The 22624-nt window shown below is 52.9% G+C and overlaps 1 protein-coding gene and 1 long non-coding RNA gene across 4 annotated transcripts in view; one reads left to right on the top strand and one right to left on the bottom strand.

The window, feature by feature from the left end:
- Nucleotides 1–8049, top strand: part of C18H16orf74 (chromosome 18 C16orf74 homolog) — a 44211-nt gene extending 36162 nt beyond the window's left edge. Inside the window, exons 3-4 of the mRNA XM_003820851.5 lie at nt 5151–5294; nt 7378–8049. Of these exons, the coding sequence (XP_003820899.2) occupies nt 5151–5294; nt 7378–7436 (203 nt within the window). The 3' untranslated portion in view covers nt 7437–8049. The remainder of the gene's footprint in view (nt 1–5150; nt 5295–7377) is intronic.
- Nucleotides 2777–15611, bottom strand: LOC117976313 (uncharacterized). 3 transcript variants are annotated; one of them, XR_008621536.2, is made up of 3 exons: nt 15450–15583; nt 13454–13652; nt 2777–3473 (listed from the first exon to the last, which is right to left on the bottom strand). It is a non-coding gene; the product is annotated as an uncharacterized LOC117976313 (long non-coding RNA). The 3 variants fall into 3 exon arrangements; XR_010110315.1 differs by having other exon boundaries at nt 2778–3473; nt 15477–15611; XR_008621535.2 differs by lacking the exon at nt 15450–15583 and adding an exon at nt 14108–15277 and having other exon boundaries at nt 2779–3473.
- Nucleotides 15612–22624: the final 7013 nt, after the last annotated feature.

Raw genomic sequence — 22624 nt, 5'->3', positions numbered from 1 at the left:
TGGGGTCAGCCAGATTCCAGTTTGGGGATGGATCCTGGCCCTGCCTCCCACTAGCTGTTCAGTTGTGGGTGGATATTACTCTCTTAGGTCCCCAGTTTCCACATTTGTAAGACGGGGCTGGTGACACCGAGCACGGTGGCAGTGGAGCCTGAAGGAGCGCACGCCTCGGCCCCAGTAGATTGTCTGGGCGGTGGCAACACATCCCTTTGTCTGTGGTTGTTTGGGGTAGGGGCGCCTCTCTCCAAGTGACTTCCTTTGATTTGTTTCACACTCTGGGCTTCTGTGCAAGATTGCAGGAGAAATGTTCTCTTCCTTTTTTTTTTTTTGAGACGGAGTCTGGCTCTGTCACCCGGGCTGGAGTGCAGTGGCGTGATCTCAGCTCACTGCAAGCTCCGCCTCCCGGGTTCACGCCATTTTCCTGCCTCAGCCTCCCGAGTAGCTGGGACTACAGGTGCCTGCCACCGCGGCCGCCTAATTTTTTTGTATTTTTAGTAGAGACGGGGTTTTACTGTGTTAGCCAGGATGGTCTCGATCTCCTGACCTCATGATCCGCCTGCCTCGGCCTCCCAAAGTGCTGGGATTACAGGCGTGAGCCACCGCACCCGGCTGAAATGTTCTCTTCTTTAAAGAAGGTTCAAACCCCACTGTATTAGACCTGCTTCGATGGGGCTGTGTGGGTGCTGCTGAGGGGCTCGGAGTTCTGTTGGGCTGAGGTGGCCTCTTCCCCCAAACTACCCAGCAGTCGGGGGCCAAGAGTCTTCCAAGGCCAGGCACGGTGGCTCATGCCTGTAATCCCAGGGCTTTGGGAGGGCAAGGCGGGTGGATCACAAGGTCAGGAGTTCGAGACCAGCCTGGCCAATATGGTGAAACCCCGTCTCTACTAAAAATATAAAAATTAGCCGGGTGTGGTGGCAGGCGCCTGTAGTCTCAGCTACTAGGGAGGCTGAGGCAGAAGAATCGCTTGAACCCAGGAGGCAGAGGTTGCAGTGAGTCGAGATCACGCTACTCCATTCCAGCCTGGGCGACAGAGCAAGACTCTGTCTCAAAAATAAATAAATAAATAAATAAATAATAGGTCTTCCAAAGGAGGAAACAGGGTTGGGGTTCAGAAGGTGGGGAGGTGACTGGGGCAGTGCCTGGGGTGAGGGGCGGATGCTGGTCACTAGGTTTGAGAATGAGGGGAGGGAAGTGAGTGGCTGTGCACAGGACAAAGGGGGCTCATCATGGTCACCTCACACCAGCCGTGTGTGCCAGGGACCGTGGCAGCCTCTCCCCAGCCCAGGGAGTCGGCTGATTCCCCCACTACCACCTTGCGCTTGTCCGTGAAAACAAGAAGGCTGCAAAGAGTTAGACTAACAGAAGTGGGGCGGGGGCACACATGACCACCCACCCTTCCACCACCAGCTGCAGGTTTGGGGCTTCCCCAAACCACCCTCATGTTTGTTCATTTGCTGAAAGGACTCACAGAAGTCACTGGAGGCTCTGATTCCCGGTTATGGCTCATTCCAGGGAAGGGACCCAGGTTAAGACCAAAGGGAAGACGCTCACAGGGCAGATCCCACGAGGGTCCCAGGCACAGTCTCCCACTGTCCTCTCCTTGTGGAGCCATGGACAGCACCAACTCCTCCTGACGATGGTGCGTGACAGCACAGAGCATCATCAGGAGGGAAGCCCCTGGCTTCAGTGTCCAGGGGCTTTAAGGATTGAACCGTGTCTCCCAAAAATTCATAAGTCAACCTCCTCGCCCCCAGGGCCTCAGAATGTGACCAGCTTGGGAGTAGTGTCTTTGCAGGTGTAATGACTTAAGATGAGGTCATTTTAGTAGTGTGAGCTCCTAGTCCAATATGACGGGTGTCCTTATCAAAAGGGGAAATCTGGGCTGGGCGCGGTGGCTCATGCCTCTGATCCCAGCACTTTGGGAGGCCGAGGTGGGCGGATCACCTGAGGTCAGGAGTTTGAGACCAGCCTGGCCAACATGGTGAGACCCTGTCTCTACTAAAAATACAAAAATTAGCTGGGCATGGTGGCGCATGCCTGTAATCCCAACTACTTGGGAGGCTGAGACAGGAGATTTTGTTTGAACCCGAGAGGCAGAGGTTGCAGTGAGCTGAGATTGTGCCACTGCACTGCAGCCTGGGTGACAGAGTGAGATCCATCTCAAAAAAAAAAGCAGCGGGGAGTCTGGACAGAGACAAGACGCAGGGAGGATACAATGTGAAGGCAAGAGGCAGAGATGGGATGAGGCTTCTACGAGCCTAGGAACGCCAGTTTGTCAGCAACCACCAGAAGCCAGGGGAGGGGCTTGGAACAGTCTCCCTTGCAGCCTCCAGAGGAACCAGCCTTGCCAACACCTGGATCTGGAACTTCTGGCCTCCAGATCTATAAGACAATGAATGTCCATTGTTCCAGCCACCTGGTTGACGGTGCTTTGTTGTGGCAACCCCAGGAGACGAAGGCACTGGGGCTCCTCTGGAGGCTGATTGATTGCTCACTTTGGAGCTCAGGCTGCAGGCTGCTGTCTCTCCGGGCATGACCCGGAGCCCCCCTCCATCAATCACGCCTTTGGACACCCAGTGTAACCACAGCCCCCGGCAAACAAAGACTCTCCTATCAGGCAAGATATTCCAAGGGCTTAGAGAGCACCTCCCAGAAACCGCAGACAGAGACCAGACCTCTTTTTAGGCAAGATTAAATTATTTACTACACAAAGGGCCCAGAGAGGAGGTGCAGTGCACGCAGGGTCACACAGCTGGTGGCCTGATTCCAAAGCCAGTGTGCCTACTGCTTTCAGTTTTTCTGAGCCTGCAGCCTTGGTCAAGCTGCAGGTGAACCAAGAATTTGGCCTGAATGGCGTGGCTCCAGGTCCTCTAGGTGTACATGCTTTTGTGGATTCAAACAGATCATCCCTGACAGCCCAGGTGTAACCTGCCTCTCAGAGGAACACCCCTTGGGTGAACAAAGGTTACCCTGAGAAGCCCCCTGTGATTTCCCCACAGCCGGGTATGAGATTCCCACTGTGCACCTGCCATCCCTTCCTACTGGGTCAGGGAAAGATTTGCTGACTCTGTCAGTAATCTATCACTGCATAACAAACTATGCCAAAACTTTGTGGCTTGAACATCAAACCTTTATTATCTCAGAGTTTCTGTGGGTCAGGAATTGAGGGGTGGCTTATCTGGGTGGTTCTGGCTCAGGGTCGATCATGATGTTACATCCAAGATGTCAGCCGGGGATGCATTCTCATCTGATGGCTGGACTGGGGCTGGAGGCTCCACTGCTGAGGAGGCTCCCTTGTGGCTGTTGGCTAGAGGCCTTGATTCCTCACCCACGTGAGCTGCTCCACAGGCTGCTTGAGCATCCTCGTAACATGGTGGCTGGCTTCCCCAAGAGCAAGTGTTCCAAGAGAGAGCAAGGAGGAAGTTGCAATGTCTTTTATGACCTCATTGTGGAAGTCACACACCATCATGGCAGTCCTATTTGTTGGAAGCAAGTCACTAAGTCCATCCACACTCAAGGGCTTAGACTCTGCCTCTCAGAGCCATATTTCAGAACCCCCACACTGACCCTACAATGGTCACTTAGGAACATTGTCCTAATGGTGGTCAAGGGAGGCCTGAGAACAGTAGGAAAAATATCCCCCCAACCCCTTATTACTCAGCTTCTCCTGTTGGTCAGGGGTTCTGATACTTGAGCTAATTTAATCCCAGCCTGGCACTGTTTGGGGCAAAACCAAAGTGATGGGACATAGAGACAAGGATTGTAACACCTAGCTTAATGCTGCCTGAAGGGTTTTTGGTTGCGTTTAATTTTTTTTTTTTTTTTTTTTGAGACAGAGTTTCACTCTTGTTGCCCAGGGTGGAGTGCAATGGCACAATCTTGGCTCACTGCAACCTCCGCCTCCCAGATTCAAGCAATTCTCCTGCCTCAGCCTCCCGAGTAGCTGGGATTACAGGCGCATACCACCATGCCCAGCTAATTTTTTTTTTTTTTTTTTTGTATTTTCAGTGGAGACGGGGTTTCTCTGTGTTGGTCAGGCTGGTCTCGAACTCCTGACCTTAGGTGATCTGCCCACTTCAGCCTTCCAAAGTGCTGGGATTACAGGTATGAGCCACCACGCCCAGCCTTTTTTTTTTTTTTTTTTTTAAGATGGAGTCTTACTCTGTCATTTAGGCTGAAGTGCAATGGTGTGATCTCAGCCTACTTCAACCTCTGCCTCCTGGGTTTAAGTGATTCTCCTCCTGCTTCAGCTCCTGAGTAGCTGGGATTACAGGTGTGTGCCGCCACACCCGGCTAATTTTCGTATTTTAGCAGAGATGGGGTTTCACCATGTTGGCCAGGCTGGTCTCGAACTCCTGACCTCAAGTGATCTGCCCGCCTTGGCCTCCGAAAGTGCTGGCATTACAGGCATGAGCCACCGTGCCCGGCTGGCATTTGAAATTTAAAGCACTCCTACTTACTCTGTCTCGAGCATGCGCTAGGCTCGAGGGAAACACAGATGAATGAAATAGAGACTGTCCTCCAGGTGTTCACAGCAAAGAGAGGCAGAAGTAAAAATAAATCATGTCATTCATTGATGAATGAGTGAGTGCAGATGGGCAAAAGAGGGAGCAGCCAGATCTGCTGCGACACCTTTCCCAAGGAAGAGCCCGTTGCACTGGGCTTTGAAGGATAAGCAGGAGCTTGTTACTCAGGCAGAGGAAGAAAGAGCATCCCAGGCGGGGGGAGCAGCATATGCAAAGGCACGAAGGGGCCCCAGGAGCCCAGGGAGTCTGGGGAAGTGTGAGCACTTTGGAGAGTGGAGGCTGGAGCGCTGTGGAGAGTGGGGGCTGGTGGCCAGGAATGAGGCTGCAGCTGGCTGGGCCACATGGTAAAGGCTGACAACTGGACCCAGAGGCCAACTAGCCTATGATCAGCATTTCCCAAAATCTGTTTCCCGACTCATGGTTCTGTGAGATGTGACAGGGGCTCCTTTTTCATTCCTGAGATGCCGGTTTTCATCTGTGATGCGGGGACAGCTGCGCCCCTTGCTGCGAGGCGTCAGGACCCAGGTGATAGTGAAGGGAGGGTGGCGCCCGCGGTTCCCGGCGGCCACTGATGCCTGTCTCTCTGTCGTGTGTACGTGCGTGTGTGCTCCACGCCTGGCTTCTCAGGCTTTCAAATGTGTGTCAGCAGCAGCAGCAGCAGCCACGACGAGGCCCCCGTCCTGAACGACAAGCACCTGGACGTGCCCGACATCATCATCACGCCCCCCACCCCCACGGGCATGATGCTGCCGAGGGACTCGGGGAGCACAGGTGAGGCCGTCCCCTCCACCGCCAAGCCGGGTCGGGTCTGGGGGCCCGGTGGAGACAGCTCTCAGGGGCGTCCTTCCGGGCCACGGGGCCTAGCTTGCGTCCCCACCTCCCCCTGGGTTCGTTAAACATTTATGGTCAGACCTGTGTACACTGCACCGTGAGCCCCCTGCCACGGCGCCAGCCTCAGCACGACGCGGCGTGTTAAGTAATTAGTAGACAGCCCCTGCCAGCAGCCAGGACGCTTGATGGATGGGGCCGGGCTGGCCCGCCACGCCGCGGCTCCCGCCAGCCAAGGTAATTGATGGATGCTCCTTCCCCTGCCAGCGGGAGGACCGCTGCTCCATCTTGTTGGCCGCTGCAGTTTGGCTGGACAGGACACACTTGGAAACACAGCTCGTGCCCAGGCTGGGGCCGGACCCTGGGCCTTCCAGATGCAGCTCACTGCTGGGAGCGGCGAGGAAATAGAGTTCTTCCCAGGGAGAGGGTGAGGAGGTGGGAGACAGAGGCCCAAATCGGCAGCCCTACCTGCCTCTCTGTGATACCTCTGGAGCTGGTGGGACAAATTGTTCATGTATTCATGGAGCAGAGATTTACTGAGCTGGGCCTATGCCAGGTGCTGAGGCTGCTGCTATGAGTAATAATAATAATAACAACACTGGGGATGGTCATGATAGTTGGCACGGTACTGAGTGTAACAAATGGATTTTCTTATTTAGTTCTTACAGGAATTGTCAGAGTTCAGAGTTAAGTACAGATTTCATCCCTATTTTATTATTTGTATTTATTTATTTTTTTGAGATGGAGTGTTGCTTTGTCACCCGGGCTGGAGTGCTGTGGTGCAATCTCAGCTCACTGCAACCTCCACCTCCTTCATTCAAGTGATTGTTCTGCCTCAGCCTCCTGAGTAGCTGGGATTACAGGCACCTGCCACCACGCCCCGCTAATTTTTGTATTTTAGTAGAAATGGGGTTTCATTGTGTTGGCCAGGCTGGTCTCAAACTCCTGACCTCAGGTGATCTGCCCACCTGGGCCTCCCAAAGTGCTGGGATTACAGGCATGAGCCACCACACCCCCATTTTAGATATGGGTAAACTAAGGTTGAGAGAGGCTGAGACACTTGCCATGTAGCTAGTCAGGGGTGCCGCAGGGATGCAGCCCCAGGCTGTGTGATCTGCACTTCACCCCGTGGCCCCCAGGCCGGATGCCCTCCCCGCAGGTGGCATCAGTTAGCTGACAGCCATCATGACATGGGTCTCGCTGGGCCCATGCAGGGGACAAGGCACCCATGAGGCTGGTGTAGTGTGCGTGGAAGGCTGTCTGGGAGGGGGAATCCATAGACCCTTCCAGATGTCCTGAGCTTGGGTCTCCGCTTGCCCAGCAGAGCGAGTGACTGGGAGAAAGCTGTCAGGCCCCTCTGGGTTGGGCCAGTGCAGGTGCTGGGTGGAGCCATGGTGGGTGCAATGGGGCGCATTCCTCTGTGACCTTTCCAAGTGCCTGGCACCAGGCTAAATGCTTTTCACAAATCTCATTTAATTCTCATTCCAACCCTTATCTCTAGTTTAGAAATGGGGAAACAAACAGGTCCAGAGAGGGACAGTGCCTCGCCCAGGGACACACAGCAAGGTGGGAGAAGAGCTGGGCTCCTGCTGCAGTGCGCCTCCTGCACCCCAGTGCTGTCTAATCAGAGAGCCCAGTGTGGGCGGACAGAGGCCCAGGTCCTTAGCTCGGCTGTCACAGTCTCTTCCCTCTCTGAGCCTGTGTCCTCACCTATAAAATGGGATCATACCACCTTCCCTGCTCCCAGGACCAGTGGGGGCATAGGGGAGACACAGGGTTACTCTACAAAGTCTGAGCCCCAGGGAGGTCCCTGAACGCTGGGAGGGGTTCCTCTTAAACTGAAGCAGTTCCGGGGTCCGATTCACCCAGAAGGATCCAGCATCACTGGGCTGGGTCCCATCTCAGCCTCTGGCAGCACCAGAAAGCAAGGAATCCCAGAGGCCCCAGCCCTGCAGTTCCCAGGGAAACGGGGCTTGGCGTGGTGGGGGCAGGGTGCATCCAGGTGTCCATCCCCTCTTTCTTCTAGTCTGGCTGGATGAGACAGGGTCGTGCCCAGATGATGGAGAAATCGACCCAGAAGCCTGAGGAGGTGTCCTGGGTTTGGCTGGCTGGCTCCTGCTCCAGCGGCCCGGCTTCAGGTGTCCGGGGGTGTGGCTGCCTGGAGCAGGTGTGCTGAATACCCTGGATGGGAACTGAGCGAATCCGGGCCTCCGCTCAGAGAGACGTGGCAGGACCAGCAAGGAATCCAGCCTGCCCACTTCCAGAACAGTGTTTCCCAGGCCCCGCTGAGTGGACCGGACCTCTGACACCTCCAGGTTCTTGCTGACTCCGGCCTGGTGAAAGGGAGCGCCATGGTCCTGGCTGTTGGGGTCCCAGGGAGAGGCTCTCTTCTGGACAAACACACCCTCCCAGCCCCCAGGGCTGTGCAAACACATGCCCCTGCCATAAGCACCAACAAGAACTTCTTGCAGGTGGAGTGGCTGTTTTTTATAAGTTGTTTTACAGATACGGAAACAGTCCAAAATGGGATTTATAATTTCTTTTTTGCATTATAAATAAAGATCCTCTGTAACAAATAGTGAATCCTTTTTTTTCTGAGATGGAGTCTCACTCTTGTCTCCCAGGCTGGAGTGCAATGGCATGATCTCGGCTTGGCTCACTGTAGTGTTGCCTCCCAGGTTCAAGCAATTCTCCCGCCTCAGACTCCTGGGTAGTTGGGATTATAGGCATGAGTCACCACACCCGGCTAATTTTTGTATTTTCAGTAGAGATGGGGTTTCACCATGTTGGTCAGGCTAGTCTCGAACTCCTGACCTCAGGTGATCTACCCGCCTCAGCCTCCCAAAGTGCTGGGATTACAGGTGTGAGCCACCATGCCCGGCCACAAATGGTGAATCCTGCTTCTTGGGTCAGGAGAAGGCGATGGATCATGCCAGGTAAAGCGTGGGTTTAAGAGAGACGCTTAAGATGGAAGAGCCAATCTGGTGTGTGCAGGCCATTGTGGGGGTCTCGAGCCCCTCCATTTTCAGTCTGCTGTCTAGGCTTCAGCGTGGCCCAGCCATGGGCTCTGCGGTCACGTGGACCTCGTTTGAGTCCCAGCTGTAGGATCCTGGTAATAATACATCTCTAAGGTGAGAGGCAACGTTGTGTTGGCTTTTTAAATTACATCACATCAGGGCCGGGCACAGTGGCTCACTCTTGTAATTCCAGCACTTTGGAGGCTGAGGCAGGAGGAGCTTGAGGCCAGGAGTTCAAGACCAGCCTGGCCAACACAGTGAGACCCTATCTCAATCAATCCAAATAAATACATAGCCAGTGTCCCTATCTTCCCATAGAGCACTCTGATACTGGTGTGGATGCACGTGTAGTGTGTATGCGTGTGTAGTGTGTACGTGCATGAGTGGGTGTGTGCATGTATGTGCAGGTGTGTGCATGTGTGTGGCATGTATGTGTGCATGTGTGTGTGGTCATATGTGGATATGCCTGTGTGTGTGTATGTATGGTGCGTGTGTGTTTGTGGGTGTGTGTATGTGTGTGTGTGGTGTGTATTTTCTCTCTTTTTTTTTGAGACAGAGTTTCGCTCTTGTTGCCCAGGCTGGAATGCAACGGTGCGATTTTGGCTCACTTCAACCTCCGCCTCCCGGGTTCAAGCGATTCTCCTGCTTCAGCCTCCCAAGTAGCTAGGATTACAGGCATGTGCCACCACACCCAGCTAATTTTGTATTTTTAGTAGAGACTGGGTTTTTCCATGTTGGTCAGGCTGGTCTCGAACTCCTAACCTCAGGTGATCTGCCTGCCTTGGCCTCCCAAAGTGCTGGGATTTCAGGCGTGAACCACCGTGCTCAGCCTTTTTTTTTTTTTTTTTTTTTTCTTTTTTGAGACAGAGTTTAGCTCTTGTTGCCCAGGCTGGAATGCAATGACGCGATCTTGGTTCACTGCAACCTCCACCTCCTGGACTCAAGTGATTCTCCTGTCTCAGCCTCCCGAATAGCTGGGATTACAGGCATGCGCCACCACTCCCGGATAATTGTGTATTTTTAATAGAGATGGGGTTTGTCCATGTTGATCAGGCTGGTCTTGAACTCCTGACCTCAGGTGATCCTCCCATCTCGGCCTCCCAAAATGCTGGGATTACAGGTGTGAGCCACCGCGCCCGGCAGTGTGTGTTCATTTTCTGTGGTGTCTCTTGAGTTTGGTTTTCCTTGTGTCTCAGGATCCCTAGAGCAAAGCCTGAGCCAAGGCTTTGGGTGCGAGGGGTGGATTTGGAGGTGGCTCCAGGACACAAAGGTAGCGGAGTGGGGAAGGGCACTTCCAGGGTCCCCAAGACCACCCTCAGGTCTAATCATCCACCAGAAGAACGTCATGGTGATGGCTTATTATGGCAAGCAGATACAGGTTAAAATCAGCAGAGGGCAGGAGAATCCAGGAGAGGTCAGGCACAGGCTCCCAGCCGTCCTCTCACAACAGAGTTGGGGAGAGTGGGAAAGTGCTAACTTCTCTTGACCATGATGTGGGACAGCACGCGCCAAGCATTGCCAACCAGGGACGCCCCAAACCTCAGTGTCCAGAGTCTTCGCTGGGGCTTGGCCACATGGGTGTGGCAGATACCACATGGCTGACCTTAGTCTCCAGCCCCTCCAAAGGTCAGCTGACACCAGGTAGCCTAAGGCCCCACCATAAATTCCATGGTTAGCCTAGACCATCCTGTGTAGCCCAAGACCTCAGCAAACAAAGACAGTCTCATCAGGCAGGACACTGAAAGGGCTAGAGGTGAGGAGGGAAAGGCCAGGCCTGTCCCTGGGCATGGCTGATCCTTCACTGCACGAGAGGCCAGGCAGGGCAGGAAGGAGCTTATAAGGTGCCATGGGGCCTCTGGGGAGGCAGTGTGGATCCCTTCAGTGAGGGGATCCTTGAGGGGTGAGATGTGGGGTCTGCACCCTCCCACTCCCACTCATTGCTGGCCAAGAGCAGCTTCCAGAACCACCCAGGATTCCCAGCCTGTCCACCCACGGACAGCAGTGCCCGCAGAGGCCGTGTGGGCACACACCAGGCTCTGAGTCCCAGGGATACAGTGGGCCCCACGGCCAGGGCCAGCTCTCTGGATTTGTCCTGCACACTGCCACAGGGCCCATCTCAGAAGGCCCACGCTGGGTTCAACACTCTGCTGTCGCACCTTGAAATTCTCAATCAGGGTCAAGCATGATGGCCCACACCTGTAACCCCAGGGCTTTGGGAGGCCAGGGTGGGTGGATCACTTGAGCGCAGAAGTTTGAGACCAGCCTGGGCAACATAGAGCCCCATTTCTACTAAGAATTTTTAAAAATTAGCCAGGTGCACACCTGTAGTCCCAGCTACTAGGGAGGCCAGGGTAGGAGGTTCACTTGAGCCCGGGATGTTGAGGCTATACTGAACTACAATGGTGCTGTTGCACACCAGCCTGGGCGACAGAGTGAGATTCTATCTCAAAACAAAAAAGAAGGCTGGGCGCAGTGGCTCACGCCTGTAATCCCAGGACTTTAGGAGGCTGAGGCGGGTGGATCATGAGGTCGAGACCATCCTGGCTAACACAGTGAAACCGTGTCTCTACTAAAAATACAAGAAAAAATTAGCCAGCGTGGTGGTAGGTACCTGTAGTCCCAGCTACTTGGGAGGCTGAGGCAGGAGAATGGAGTGAACCCAGGAGGCAAAGCTTGCAGTGAGCGGAGATCACACGCCACTGCACTCCAGCCTGGGCGACAGAGCGAGATTCCATCTCAAAAAAAAAAAAAAAAAAAAAAAGAAAATTCTCAATCATGGCTGTGCAAGGGGCCCTGCAAATGTGATATGGCCAGTCCTGCTTCCAGCCCCCGTGAACATCTGTGTGCCGAGACGCAGCTCAAATGATGTGATGGCATTACACCCACTTGGGGGGTTCTGCCCGCTGTCCCCCTCAGCCCGTCCTCCTTAGAGGTTCACATGTTTTCTTTCTCATCCTTGGAGGAACCAGCCCACATCCTGGGAAATGGGAATGGCAGCCTGGCACTGGCATCTAAGCTGCTAAGCCACTGCCGCATCCGCCCCCAGTGTGTGTGTGTGTTTGTTTGTTTGTTTGTTTGTTTGTTTGTTTGTTTTGAGATGGAGTCTCACTCTGTCGCCCAGGCTGAAGTGCAGTGGCACGATCTCAGCTCACCACAGCCTCTGCCTTCTGGGTTCAAGCGATTCTCGTGTCTCAGCCTCCCAAGTAGCTGGGTTACAGGTGTACGCCCCCGCTTCCCACCACCATGCTCGGCTAATTTTTGTATTTTTAGTAGAGATGAAGTTTCACCATGTTGGCCAGGCTGGTTTTGAACTCCAGAACTCAAACTAGCTGCCCGCGTCAGCCTCCGAAAGTGCTGGGATGACAGGCATGAGCTACAGCACGGCCTCCAGTTTTTAAACTTCTGTATTAAGGTATTACCTGGACAATTAAGTACAGCCAAACATCAACCTGTGGCTCAATCAGGTGTGTGTCCACCATGAAACCACCTCCCTGAGCAAGACAGGACGTCACTGGGACCCTGACCACGGGCTTCACTGGGACCTTGGAGAGGTCATTGCTGTCCTGGGTACCTGAGCATGGGTTCCTCTGTCCTGTTCTCGCCCTTCATATACATGGACTCTGACTACAGTGGACTGCCTTGGCTGAGTAACTGTCTTAGTCTGTTCCTGCTGCTACAAAAATACCTTAGGCTGGGTGAAAACAGTAAAATGTATGGCTCTCAGTCTTGGAGGTGAGAAGTCCAAGATCAAGGTGCCAGCACATTTGGAGTCTGGTGAGGGCCTGTTCTCTGCCTCAAAAGAGGGCACCTTCGTACCGTGTCCTTGCCTGGTGGAAGGGGCAAGGCAGCTCACTTTCCTCTCCACCCTCCTGACTTAATCACTGCCCCAAGACCTCACCCCTTAATTCTGTCACACTGGGGCTGGGCACAGTAACTCACACCTGTAGACCCAGCACTTTGCGAGGCTGAGGCAGGAGGGTCACTTGACCTCAGGAGGTTGAGGCCAGCCTGGGCAACACAGTGAGACCCCCACCTCTACAAAAAAAATAAAAAAATCAGCTGGGCATTATGGCATGTCTGTGGTCCCAGCTACTCAGGAGGCTGAGGCAGGGGGATTGCTTGAGCCAGGGAGGTCGAGGCTGCAGTGAGCTGTGATTGTACCTCTGCACTCCAGCCTGGGTGATAGCGAGACCCTGTCCCAAGGAAAAAAAGAAAAGAGGAAAAAAAAATCCTATCACATAGGAGATTAGTTTCCAATATGTGAATTTAGGGAAGATGCCAACGTTCAGACTATAGCGGTAACATAAGTGGCTTGATTTAAAGGTGGTTTTAGGCCAGGCGTGGTGTCTCCTGCCTGTAATCCCAGCACTTTGGGAGGCCGAGGCAGGCAGATCACTTAATACCAGGAGTTTGAGAGCAGCCTGGCCAACATGGCGAAACCCCGTCTCTACTAAAAATACAAAAATTAGCAGGGCATGGTGGCACATGCCTGTAATCTCTAGCTGCCCGGGAGGCTGAGACACGAGAATCACTTGTACCCAAGAGGTGGAGGTTGCAGTGAGCCGAGATCACGCCACCGCACTCCAGCTGGGGTGACAGAGTGAGACTCGGTCAAAAAAAAAAAAAAAAGGGAAGGAGGGAGGAAGGGAGGAAGGAAGGGAAGGAAAAGAAGGAAGGAAAGGGCATGCCTGCTGATGCTTGGTGCTTGCCTTCTCTTCTACTTCTGTCCTTCACTCTGCTGCCTGCTCAATCTCTGAGCCCTCCACTGCCTGCTTAGCAGCCTCCAAAAACTCTCCACACTCCCTAAGAGGCCAAAGGCTCAGCCTTGCTCACCCTCCACTCCAATCCAGCTGAACTCCTTGATTTTCCTTGTGTGCATGCCTCTCGTTCTGGTTACCATTGCTGCATAACAAATATTTACTGTGAAACAACAACAATCATCTATTTTGCCCACAAATCTGCAATTTGGACAGGGCCTGAAGAGAGAGTTTGTCTGTTTCATGAGACACCAGCTGAGACATGTATGTCATCTGGGGCTAGAAGATCCACTTCCAAGATGGCATACCCACAAGGGCAAGCACCTACCACGTGGCTGCCAAGTTGGTTCTGGGCTCTTGTTTTTCTCCACGAGAACCTCTCCCTGGGCGGCTTGGGCTTCCTCACAGCATGGCAGCTGACATCCAAGCAAGAGCATCTCCAGAAAACCAGGTGGAAGCTGTATCGCCTGTGATGACCTAGTCTCTGAAGTCACATCACATCACTTCTGCGGTCCTCACGGGCCTTCCTAGATGAAAAAGGAGGGAACATAGGCACCACCTCGTGACGGGAACAAAGTCAAAGGCGTAAGTAGAGCACCGGCTGAGTGCAGTGGCTTCTGCCTATAATCCCAGTGCTTTGGGAGGCCCAGGGAGGAGGATCACTCGAGGCCAGGAGTTCAAGACCAGCCTGGGCAATGTAGTGAGATCCTGTCGGTACAAAAATAAAAAATAAAAATACACTGGGTGTGGTAGTGTAGACCCACCAGTTGGAGGCTGTAGTGAGCTGTGATCACACCGCTGCGCTCCAGCCTGAGTGACAGAGCATTAAGACCCTGTCTCTAAAAAAAGAGGAGGAGGAGGAGAGAGGAGGAGGAGGAGGAGGAGAAGGAAGAAGAAGGAAAAAGATGAAGGAGAAGGAGGAAGAAGAAAGAAGAAGAAAATGTGGATGGGAGATGTTGTGGCCCGACTTGGAAACTACAACCTGCCACCCGGTTCACGCATTTCTTCTCCCTGGAACGCCTTTGCTCCCAACCCCAGTCTCTCTGCAAGGTCCAGTTCCATGGAAGCCTGGTGCCCCTCTGTGCCAGGCCCTGCCAGCAGAAAGCCTTGCTGTCCTCCAGCTCCCACAGCACGTGTTCCCTCCCTCCCCTGTGAGCGGGGTGCCCTTCTGTTGTTTCGCAGTCACTGATGTGCAGGACATCACAGGAAGAGGTGCCTTGTCACTGGGGCTCACAGCCTAAAGCTGATCAACTCACCAACACCCCGGGAACCCCTGCCACTGTCTCTAATAAATACATTTCCTAAAGGTAGTGACTTAGTCTCACACATCGGTATATTCCCAGCACCTCTGTCATAGGCACTACCATATTTATTTAGTTTTTGTTTTTTGTTTTGTGGTTTTTATTTGTTTGTTTGTTTGTTTGAGACAGAGCCACATTCCCTGCTGCCCAGGCTAGAGTGCAATGGCGCCATCTCGGCTCACTGCAACCTCCGCCTCCCAGGTTCAAGCTATTCTCACGCCTCAGCCTCCCAAGTAGCTGGGATTACAGGCCCCCAGCACCGCGCCCGGCTAATTTTTTTTTTTTTTTTTTTTGAGACGGACTCTCACTCTGTCGCCCAGGCTGGAGTGCAGTCGCGCAATCTCAGCTCACTGCAAGCTCTGCCTCCCGGGTTCACGCCATTCTCCTGCCTCAGCCTCCTGAGTAGCTGGGACTACAGGCGCCCTCCACTATGCCCGGCTAATTTTTTGTATTTTTAGTAGAGATGGGGTTTCACCACGTTAGCCAGGATGGTCTCGATCTCCTGACCTCTTGATCGGCCTGCCTCGGCCTCCCAAAGTGCTGGGATTACAGGCGTGAGCCACCACGCCCAGCCTAATTTTTGTATTTTAAGTAGAGATGGGTTTTTGCCATGTTGGTCAGGTTGGTCTCGAACTCCCGACCTCAGGTGATCCGCCCACCTCAGCCTCCCAAAGTGCTGGGATTACGGGTGTGAGCCACCGCACCTGGCCTTGTTTTGTTTTTTAGAGACAGGGTCTTGCTCTGTCACCCAGGCTGAAGTGAATAGTATGATCGAACTCTGGGGCTCAAGCAATTATCCTGCCTCAGCTCTGGGATTACAGGTGTGCACCACTGTGCCCGGCCCTTATTTAGCATTCATATCGCCTGCTATGTACCAGGCACTGTACTTAACACTTGACAGATATTTTAACTCACATAATTCTCATGGAAACCCTGAGAGATAGCGTATTAGTCAGTTTTCTTTTTGCTGTGATGTTGCTATGTAACAACCCCTGTCCCCCGCCCCCAAACTCAGTGGCTTACAACAGCGAGCACTGATTCCTCACTCACGGGTCTGTGGGTTGGCCGTGGCCTTGCCGATTGGCTGCAAGGAGCTGGGCTTTATCAGCTGCAGTTGAACTCCGATTTCCTTCAAGTGTCCTCTCTTTTAGGAACCAACCAGAGTATGTTCACTCACTCAGTGGGTGGCAGAGGCACAGAGCACAGGCAGAGCCAATGCATTTGCAGCTTCTGCTTGTGACACATGCCCACGTTCCCTCAGCCAAGCAAGTCACATGGCTAAGCCCAACACTGTGAGCCGGGAAGTTGCGTGGCACAAGGAGGGGCCAGACAATTCTTCTAAAGAGAGGGAAAGGTGAGTCAGAAACAATAACCTAATCTCCCGCAGGTCGGTGCTCTTATTACCCGCATTTTACAGATGGGGGACTGGAGGCACCTAGAGGTTAAATCATTTGCCCAAGGTCATCCGAGGTAAGTAAGTGGCAGAGGTGGGATTCAAACTCAGAGCCTGTGGTCTTACCACCCAAGGAATCTGCTTCTCTTGTGCTTGTTGATTGGCCAGGCAAATCGTCGCCCCCTTCCTTCTGGCTTCTCAGAGCCCCTTCTGTCCACCTAGAAGCCAGGCTGGACCCTCTGCCCTCCTCTTGAATCCAGGGGGCACTGGGTCTCAGGGTTGCAGGAAACCTCACGCCTCCCTGAATACTCCTCAGCGGTCTGCCGTGGCTGGTCACCGGCTTCCCCTAGGATTCTAGGGCCCACAGCAACCTGGCTGAGGACTCTGAGCTGGGGACACAGGTGGGAGGGCCAGCTAGAGGCTGCAAGGCCCCAGGACTCTGGGTGTGGCTTTCTCTCAGGGGCCTGGGCTGAGTTCCCTTATCTCCTAAAGGAACTGGGGCCCAAGGCATGTGTAGCAATCCCCAGCTTTGGGCCTGGTGTGGCCAGAGGCCTCAGTGAGGTCAGCATTTGGGAGGTGTTACCCCCACGATGATGTCTGCTGAGTAAGGGCAGAGAGACCCTTCCTGGTGACAGCTGCCCCCACGCTGTCGTCAACCCTGTAGCATACCCACTGCCCAGCTCCTCTGCCTCTCATATGCTTCCCATAAGCTCTGCCACCCCTAGGAAGGGAGGGGCTCAGCGGAGGGGGGCCTGCTCCGCACCAGCTCTCACACAGGAAAGCATGGGAGCTGGGGGAAGGGCACCCACTACAGCCCTGGCACCGGGGAATGGGTAGGAGCGAGGGCTTTGGTGTCAGCCAGCTCCCCGTTGTGCTGTGTGATCCTAGAAAGTCACTCAACCTCTCTGAGCCTTTTCTTCACCTATAAAGTGGGGATAGTAACTACCTACCTTATGGAAGCATATGAGGATTGTGTGAAACCATCCATGTAGCCCTTCCACCGCCACGTGGAGTTTGGCACGGAGCAGTTTCTAAATGGAAGTCATCTTGATCAGGTGGGCTGCCAACCTCTCTGAGCCTCAGTTTGCTCTTCTAGGGAATGGGGACAATGCAATGGGAATCTGAGGATTGTGTGAAATTGTGCAAATGCATGAATGTGGGCTGGGATAGTAAAAGGGAGGGCCCCGGAGCAGCCCACCTGGGGTCCTATCTAGTGGACACGCCCGGTGCCCACCCATTGCTGTGATGCCAGCAGCCCACTGCAAGCATCCTCTTCCTTTCCAAGGTTCTCTCTGGTGCATGAATAGGTGTGGCAGGGGTGGGGGCTCCTGAAGACCAACTAGGGGTACTAGGGACCTTAGACTCTTGCGAGAGCCTGCACCCCATATCAGGTGGGGTCAATAGATAAATACCCCTGCCTCCTTGCCCCTTAGTTCTGGTGTGGTGGGCAAGTCAGAGGAACTGTTCTTCTCACACTTTCACGTGCTCTCGGTGGAGATCTGGTTCAAAGGCAGAAGTCTGGGCTGGGGTCTGTGATTGTGCATCTCCAACCAGCTCCTGGGGGGTTGGCTCTTGCCGATGGTCCACGGGCCACACTTTGAGTAGCGAGGCCTCATAGCTGCCCAGAGGTTCCCGGTGGAACTGAGCCCTGGTTGCCGGCCATAGAAACCTTCTCACTAACCTGAACCAGCTCCTTCTCAAGTTCCCGGTCTCAACCTCCCTTCCTGGGACTGCATTCCGAATAAACCACTTCCACTTGGATCCTGTTTGGGGATCCAACCTCAGGTGACGCTCCCGCAGTCCACCTATCAGCCGATGGCCTCGAGCAAGTCACTTGGCCTCTCTGAGCCTCAGTTTCCTTAATCTTCAAATGGAGACGGTAACCAGGATGTGCAGAAGATGGCATGAATGAACACGCGCAAGGAACCGGAAATGCTAGCACCAGCGCCGATGTTTGCCCAGCTGTGCTGTAGAAAAGCAAGGCTGATCTGCGTTGCCACAGGGTTGCTGCAGTGTTGGGCTCTCAGTGAACCGGACGCTTCATCAAAGGCTGGGGATGCTCTGTAGGTGGGGGTGGGTGCCTCTTTGGAGCAAATCCAGAGTGAGGATTTATGTTGAACCCAAAACGTCAGTCCCCTATTCTTATTTTTTGTCTGTTCTTCTTTAAGTACGTCCTGGGGGAATGGTTCCTAATGTCTGCAGTTTATTTTTCATTTATTTTTAATGCCAAAGCCAAGCATACTGATTAAAACCAACAATAAAAAAGCTTCGTGAATGGCTCCCCCAAAGTGTGTGTTGGGGGAACATGGGGCCACAGTAAATGGCAAATGAAGAGGAAATAGATGGAAATTAACAGCACCGGCTGCCGGCAAAGCCCGTTAACCCTAACCCTGATGTGTCAGGGGAAAGTTCCCAGGTTCCAGGAGGCGAGGGAACGTTCTGGTCTTGAAACTTGGGATTCATGTTGTATTCCTCCAGGAAGGGAGGTTGGGAGGGAGAAAAGTGTGAAAACAGATGGAAATGTAATTTTTTAATGACAGCAGCAGATGGCAAAAAGACACAAGAGTGTATTCACACCATGTCGGAGCCATTTGAGAACGCCTGGCCCAGCCGTAATGTGCGCGGCGGGGCTGTCATCATGGCTCCCCGGCCAAACCCAGGAGCCGGCGCACTGCAGGCAGGAACATGCCGGTCCCCCAAGGAGGCGTGGGACACGCTGCCAGGCTGTGCAGAGCTACAGGTAGATGGGGAAATACCTGTGGCCACCTGGGTTGGATCTGGAAGCTTCCCTGTCCCTGGCTCTTCCGGACAGAGTGTAGATGGTCCGTGGGCTTTAGATTCAGACAGACCCCACTCTTTGTGCCTTGGCTGCTCGGCTCACCTGCCTCCAGGTGAGTCTCCTGCTGCTATACTGCATCCTACCCTCGACTTCATGCACCCTAAATTCTCTTCTAAAGTGTATATCTAGGCTGGTCATGGTGGTGCACCTGTAATCCCATTGTTTTAGGAGGCTGAGGCAGGAGGATGGGCTGAGCCCAGGAGTTCAAGGTTGCATGAGCTATTATCATGCCACTGCATTCCAGCCTGGGGAACGGAGAAAGACCTGGTCTCTAAAATAAAATAGGCTGGGTGTGGTGGCTCACACCTATAATCCCAGCACTTTGGGAGGCTGAGGATTCCTTGAGCCCAGGAGTTTGAGACCAGCCTGGGGAACAAAATGAGACCTTGTCTCTACAAAAAAAAATCAAAAAATTGGCTGGGTATGGTGGTGCATGCCTGTGGTCTCAGCTACACAGAAGGCTGAGGCAGGAGGATCACTTGAGCCCAAGAGGTCAAGGCTGCAGTGAGCTGTGATTGCACCACTACACTCCAGCCTGGGAGGCAGAGTGAAAACTGTCTCAAAAATATTAATCAAAAAAATAAAATGCAGCTCTATCATGTCACCCCAGGGTCTCCTATAATGAGATGGCTTGCCTTAAAGGGCTTCTCATTGCCTTCAGGATCAAGTCCAAGTTCTTCAAAGTAGCTCGCAAGGGCAGGCCCCTTCAGGCTGGCCCCCACCCATCTTTCTGGCTTCACCACTGGCCCCTGCCCTGGTGGGATGCTGCACTCAGCGGGAGAGGAACGCCTGGCCGGACTGTTGAGAGACAAGCCCTGCTGCTGCCTAGAGGACACGCCACTGTCTATTGAGCAAGGCTGCGCCAGACACCACTGAGGACTTTACCTGCGTCAGTCCCTTTAAGCCTTGCAACAGCTCCAGGAAAAGGTGATGTTCAAAATAAGCCACAGGTGAAGTGGTAGAGGGCCCAGTCCATCAGACTCTCTGCTGTTGGCCAGAAACACCGGGCCATGGGCACCAGGTGGAATCGGCCCTGCAGGAGGTCACGTGGTTGCCCCCTCGCAGACCGAGGTGGACTGCATGCCCAAGTCTCTCAGCAGGAGCCGCGGAGGTGGGAGGCCCCGCGTGGGAAGCCCTCCTTTCCTATTCTCAGGGCCCTGTTCTGTGCCATATCCCTGGCTTGTTTCAGTGGAGGCAGAGCGGGAAGAGTTACCCCTGAAGAGGTGATTTCCATTCTGTGTGTCTTTTTGGCTGTGTCGCTGTTTTTCTAGCCCCCTCCTCAGCTCAGCGATGACACCACCAGCTGCTAGCTACTGCTTTCCCCTAAGCTCCCCCCAGGAGACCCCAGGACACAGGCTGGGCTCACTTTATGCCACAGTGGTGGCGCCTAACCTTGGCCGAGGAGTCTGGAAAATTCTGTTGCCCTGGCCCTGCCCCTAGAGGTGCCGATTTCTTTGGTCCAGGAGGAGGCCTGGTCGTGGGGCTGGTGGTTCTACTGCAGATGGGGCTGGGAGTTTGAGGAGACTCTCCCCCATCTCCTCGTGTCTTCACTGTAACTTGTTATTTTCCTAGGCTGCTGGTCTCCTCAAAGAGGGTGAATTAAGGGTTGAATTAACATCCTCTGTGCAGGTGGCCCACAGGTGCTCAGCCCCAGAATGACCTGTGCAGGTGCATCGGGGGGCAGGCCTCGCCCCAAGTGCTGCCAGCCCAAAAGTCAGACACATGCTTGAGTGGCCCACAGAGGACCCAGTCCCCTTGCAGGCACTCAGTCTCAGGGGCCACCTTGCAAGCACTGTTTCCCACATGCTGGGTAACACATCCCATCGTTGCTGAAAGATAACTGCTTTAAAACAGCACGACCAAGTCTCATTTTTGGAGGACCATTTGGCCTGTCTACATTCTAATGTCACCAAAAGATACTCTAGGGCTGATTATCCTGAAATAGGTTCACAGCTTCACGGTGTTATAGTTTTAAGGCTGGGTGTGGTGGCTCCTGCCTGTAATCCCAGCATTTTGGGAGCCCAAGGTGGGAGGATCGCTTGAAGTCAGGAGTTCAAGACCAGCCTGGACAACATAGTGAGACCCCCCATCTCTACACAAAATACAAAAATTAGCCTGGTGTCGCGATGCATGCCTGTAGTCCCAGCTACTCAGGAGGCCAAGGGAGGAGAATCACTCGAGCCCAGGAGACTGAGGCTGCAATGAGCTGGAATCACGCCACTGCGCCCCAGTCTGGGTGACAGAGCGAGACTCCATCTCAAAAAGCAAAACCAAAAAAGAAACAATAACAAAAAAAACCACCCACAATAAATAAAATAAAATCGTTTATTTATATTATATTATATATATATATATATATATATATATATTTTTTTTTTTTTTTTTGAGATGGAGTCTTGCTCTGTCTCCCAGGCCTGAATGCATTGGTGTGATCTTGGCTCTCTGCAACCTCCTCCTCCCAGGTTCAAGTGATTTTCCTGCCTCAGCCTCCTAAGTAAGTGGGATTACAGGCGACGGCCATTATGCCCAGCTAATTTTGTATTTTTAGTAGAGACAGGGTTTCACCATGTTGGCCAGGCTGGTCTCCAACTCCTGACCTCAAGTGATCCACCCGCCTCAGCCTTCCAAAGTGCTGGGATTACAGGCGTGAGCCACCGCACCCAGCCACTCCCATGTTTATTGCAGCACTATTCACAATAGTCAAGATATGAAATCAACCTAAATGACCATCAACGGATGAATGGATTAAAAATGGGGTACAGGCTGGGCATGGTGGCTCACACCTGTAATCCCGGCACTTTGGGAGGCCGAGACAGGTAGATCACCTGAGGTCAGGAGTTTGAGACTAGCCTGGCCGACATGGTGAAACCCGTCTCTACTAAAAATACAAAAAAAAAAACTAGCCAGGCGTGGTGGCACACGCCTATAATCCCAGCTACTTGGGAGGCTGAGGCAGGAGAATCGCTTGAAGCAGGGAAGTGGAGGTTGCAGTGAACCGAGATCACACCATTGCACTCCAGCCTGGGCAACAAGAGCGAAACCCTGTCTCAAAAAAAAAAGGTAGGTATATATACACCATGGAATACTGTTCAGGCTTAAAAAAGGAGGAAATTCTGTAATTTGTGACAACATGGGTGAACCTAGAGGACAGTAGGCATACTGAAATAAGCCAGGCACAGAAAGACAAATAACACTGCATGATCTCATTTATATGTGGAATCTAAAAAAGTTGAACTCATAGAAGTAGAGAGTAGAATAGAATAGCAGGGGAAGGAAGGGGAAATGGGGAATGGGGAGATGGGGGTCAAAGGGTACAAAGTCTCAGTTAGACAGGCGATCTGGCCAGGCACGATGGCTCATGACTGTAGTCCCAGCACTTTGGGAGGCCCAGGTGAGAGGATCACTTGAGCCCAGGAATTTGAGGCCAGTCTAGGCAACATAGTGAGACCTCATCTCTACTAAAAAAAAAAAAAAATTAGCCAGGCATGGTGGTGCAGAATTGTAGTCCCAGCTACTCAGGAGGCTGAAGCAGGAGAATCACTTGAGCCTTGGAGGTCAAGACTACAGTGGGCCGTGATCATGCCACTGCACTCCAGCCCTCCAGCCTGGGCAACAGTGAGACCCCATCTCAAAAAAAAAAAGAAAAAAGAAAAAAGACAGGAGATGTATTGCAAATCATGTTTACTACAGTTAATAGTCATGTATTGTCTATTCAAAATAGCTAAAAGAGTATATTTTAAATATTCTTACTACAGAAAAATAAAAATAAGTATTTAAGTTGATGGATACGTTAATTCACCTGATTTGACCGTTCCACAATGTATACCTGTGTCAAAACATCACTGTAGCCAGTAAATATATGTAAGTATTGTCAATTAAAATAAAACATAAAATGCAAAAGAAAATACTTCTGTATGCATCCCCTGGCACCTGCATTAAGCTAAACTTGAGTTTATACTGACGTCT

The sequence above is a fragment of the Pan paniscus genome, chromosome 18, assembly GCF_029289425.2.
Source record: "Pan paniscus chromosome 18, NHGRI_mPanPan1-v2.0_pri, whole genome shotgun sequence".
Taxonomy (NCBI): domain Eukaryota; kingdom Metazoa; phylum Chordata; class Mammalia; order Primates; family Hominidae; genus Pan; species Pan paniscus.
This window is presented reverse-complemented; position numbering and strand designations above follow the sequence as displayed.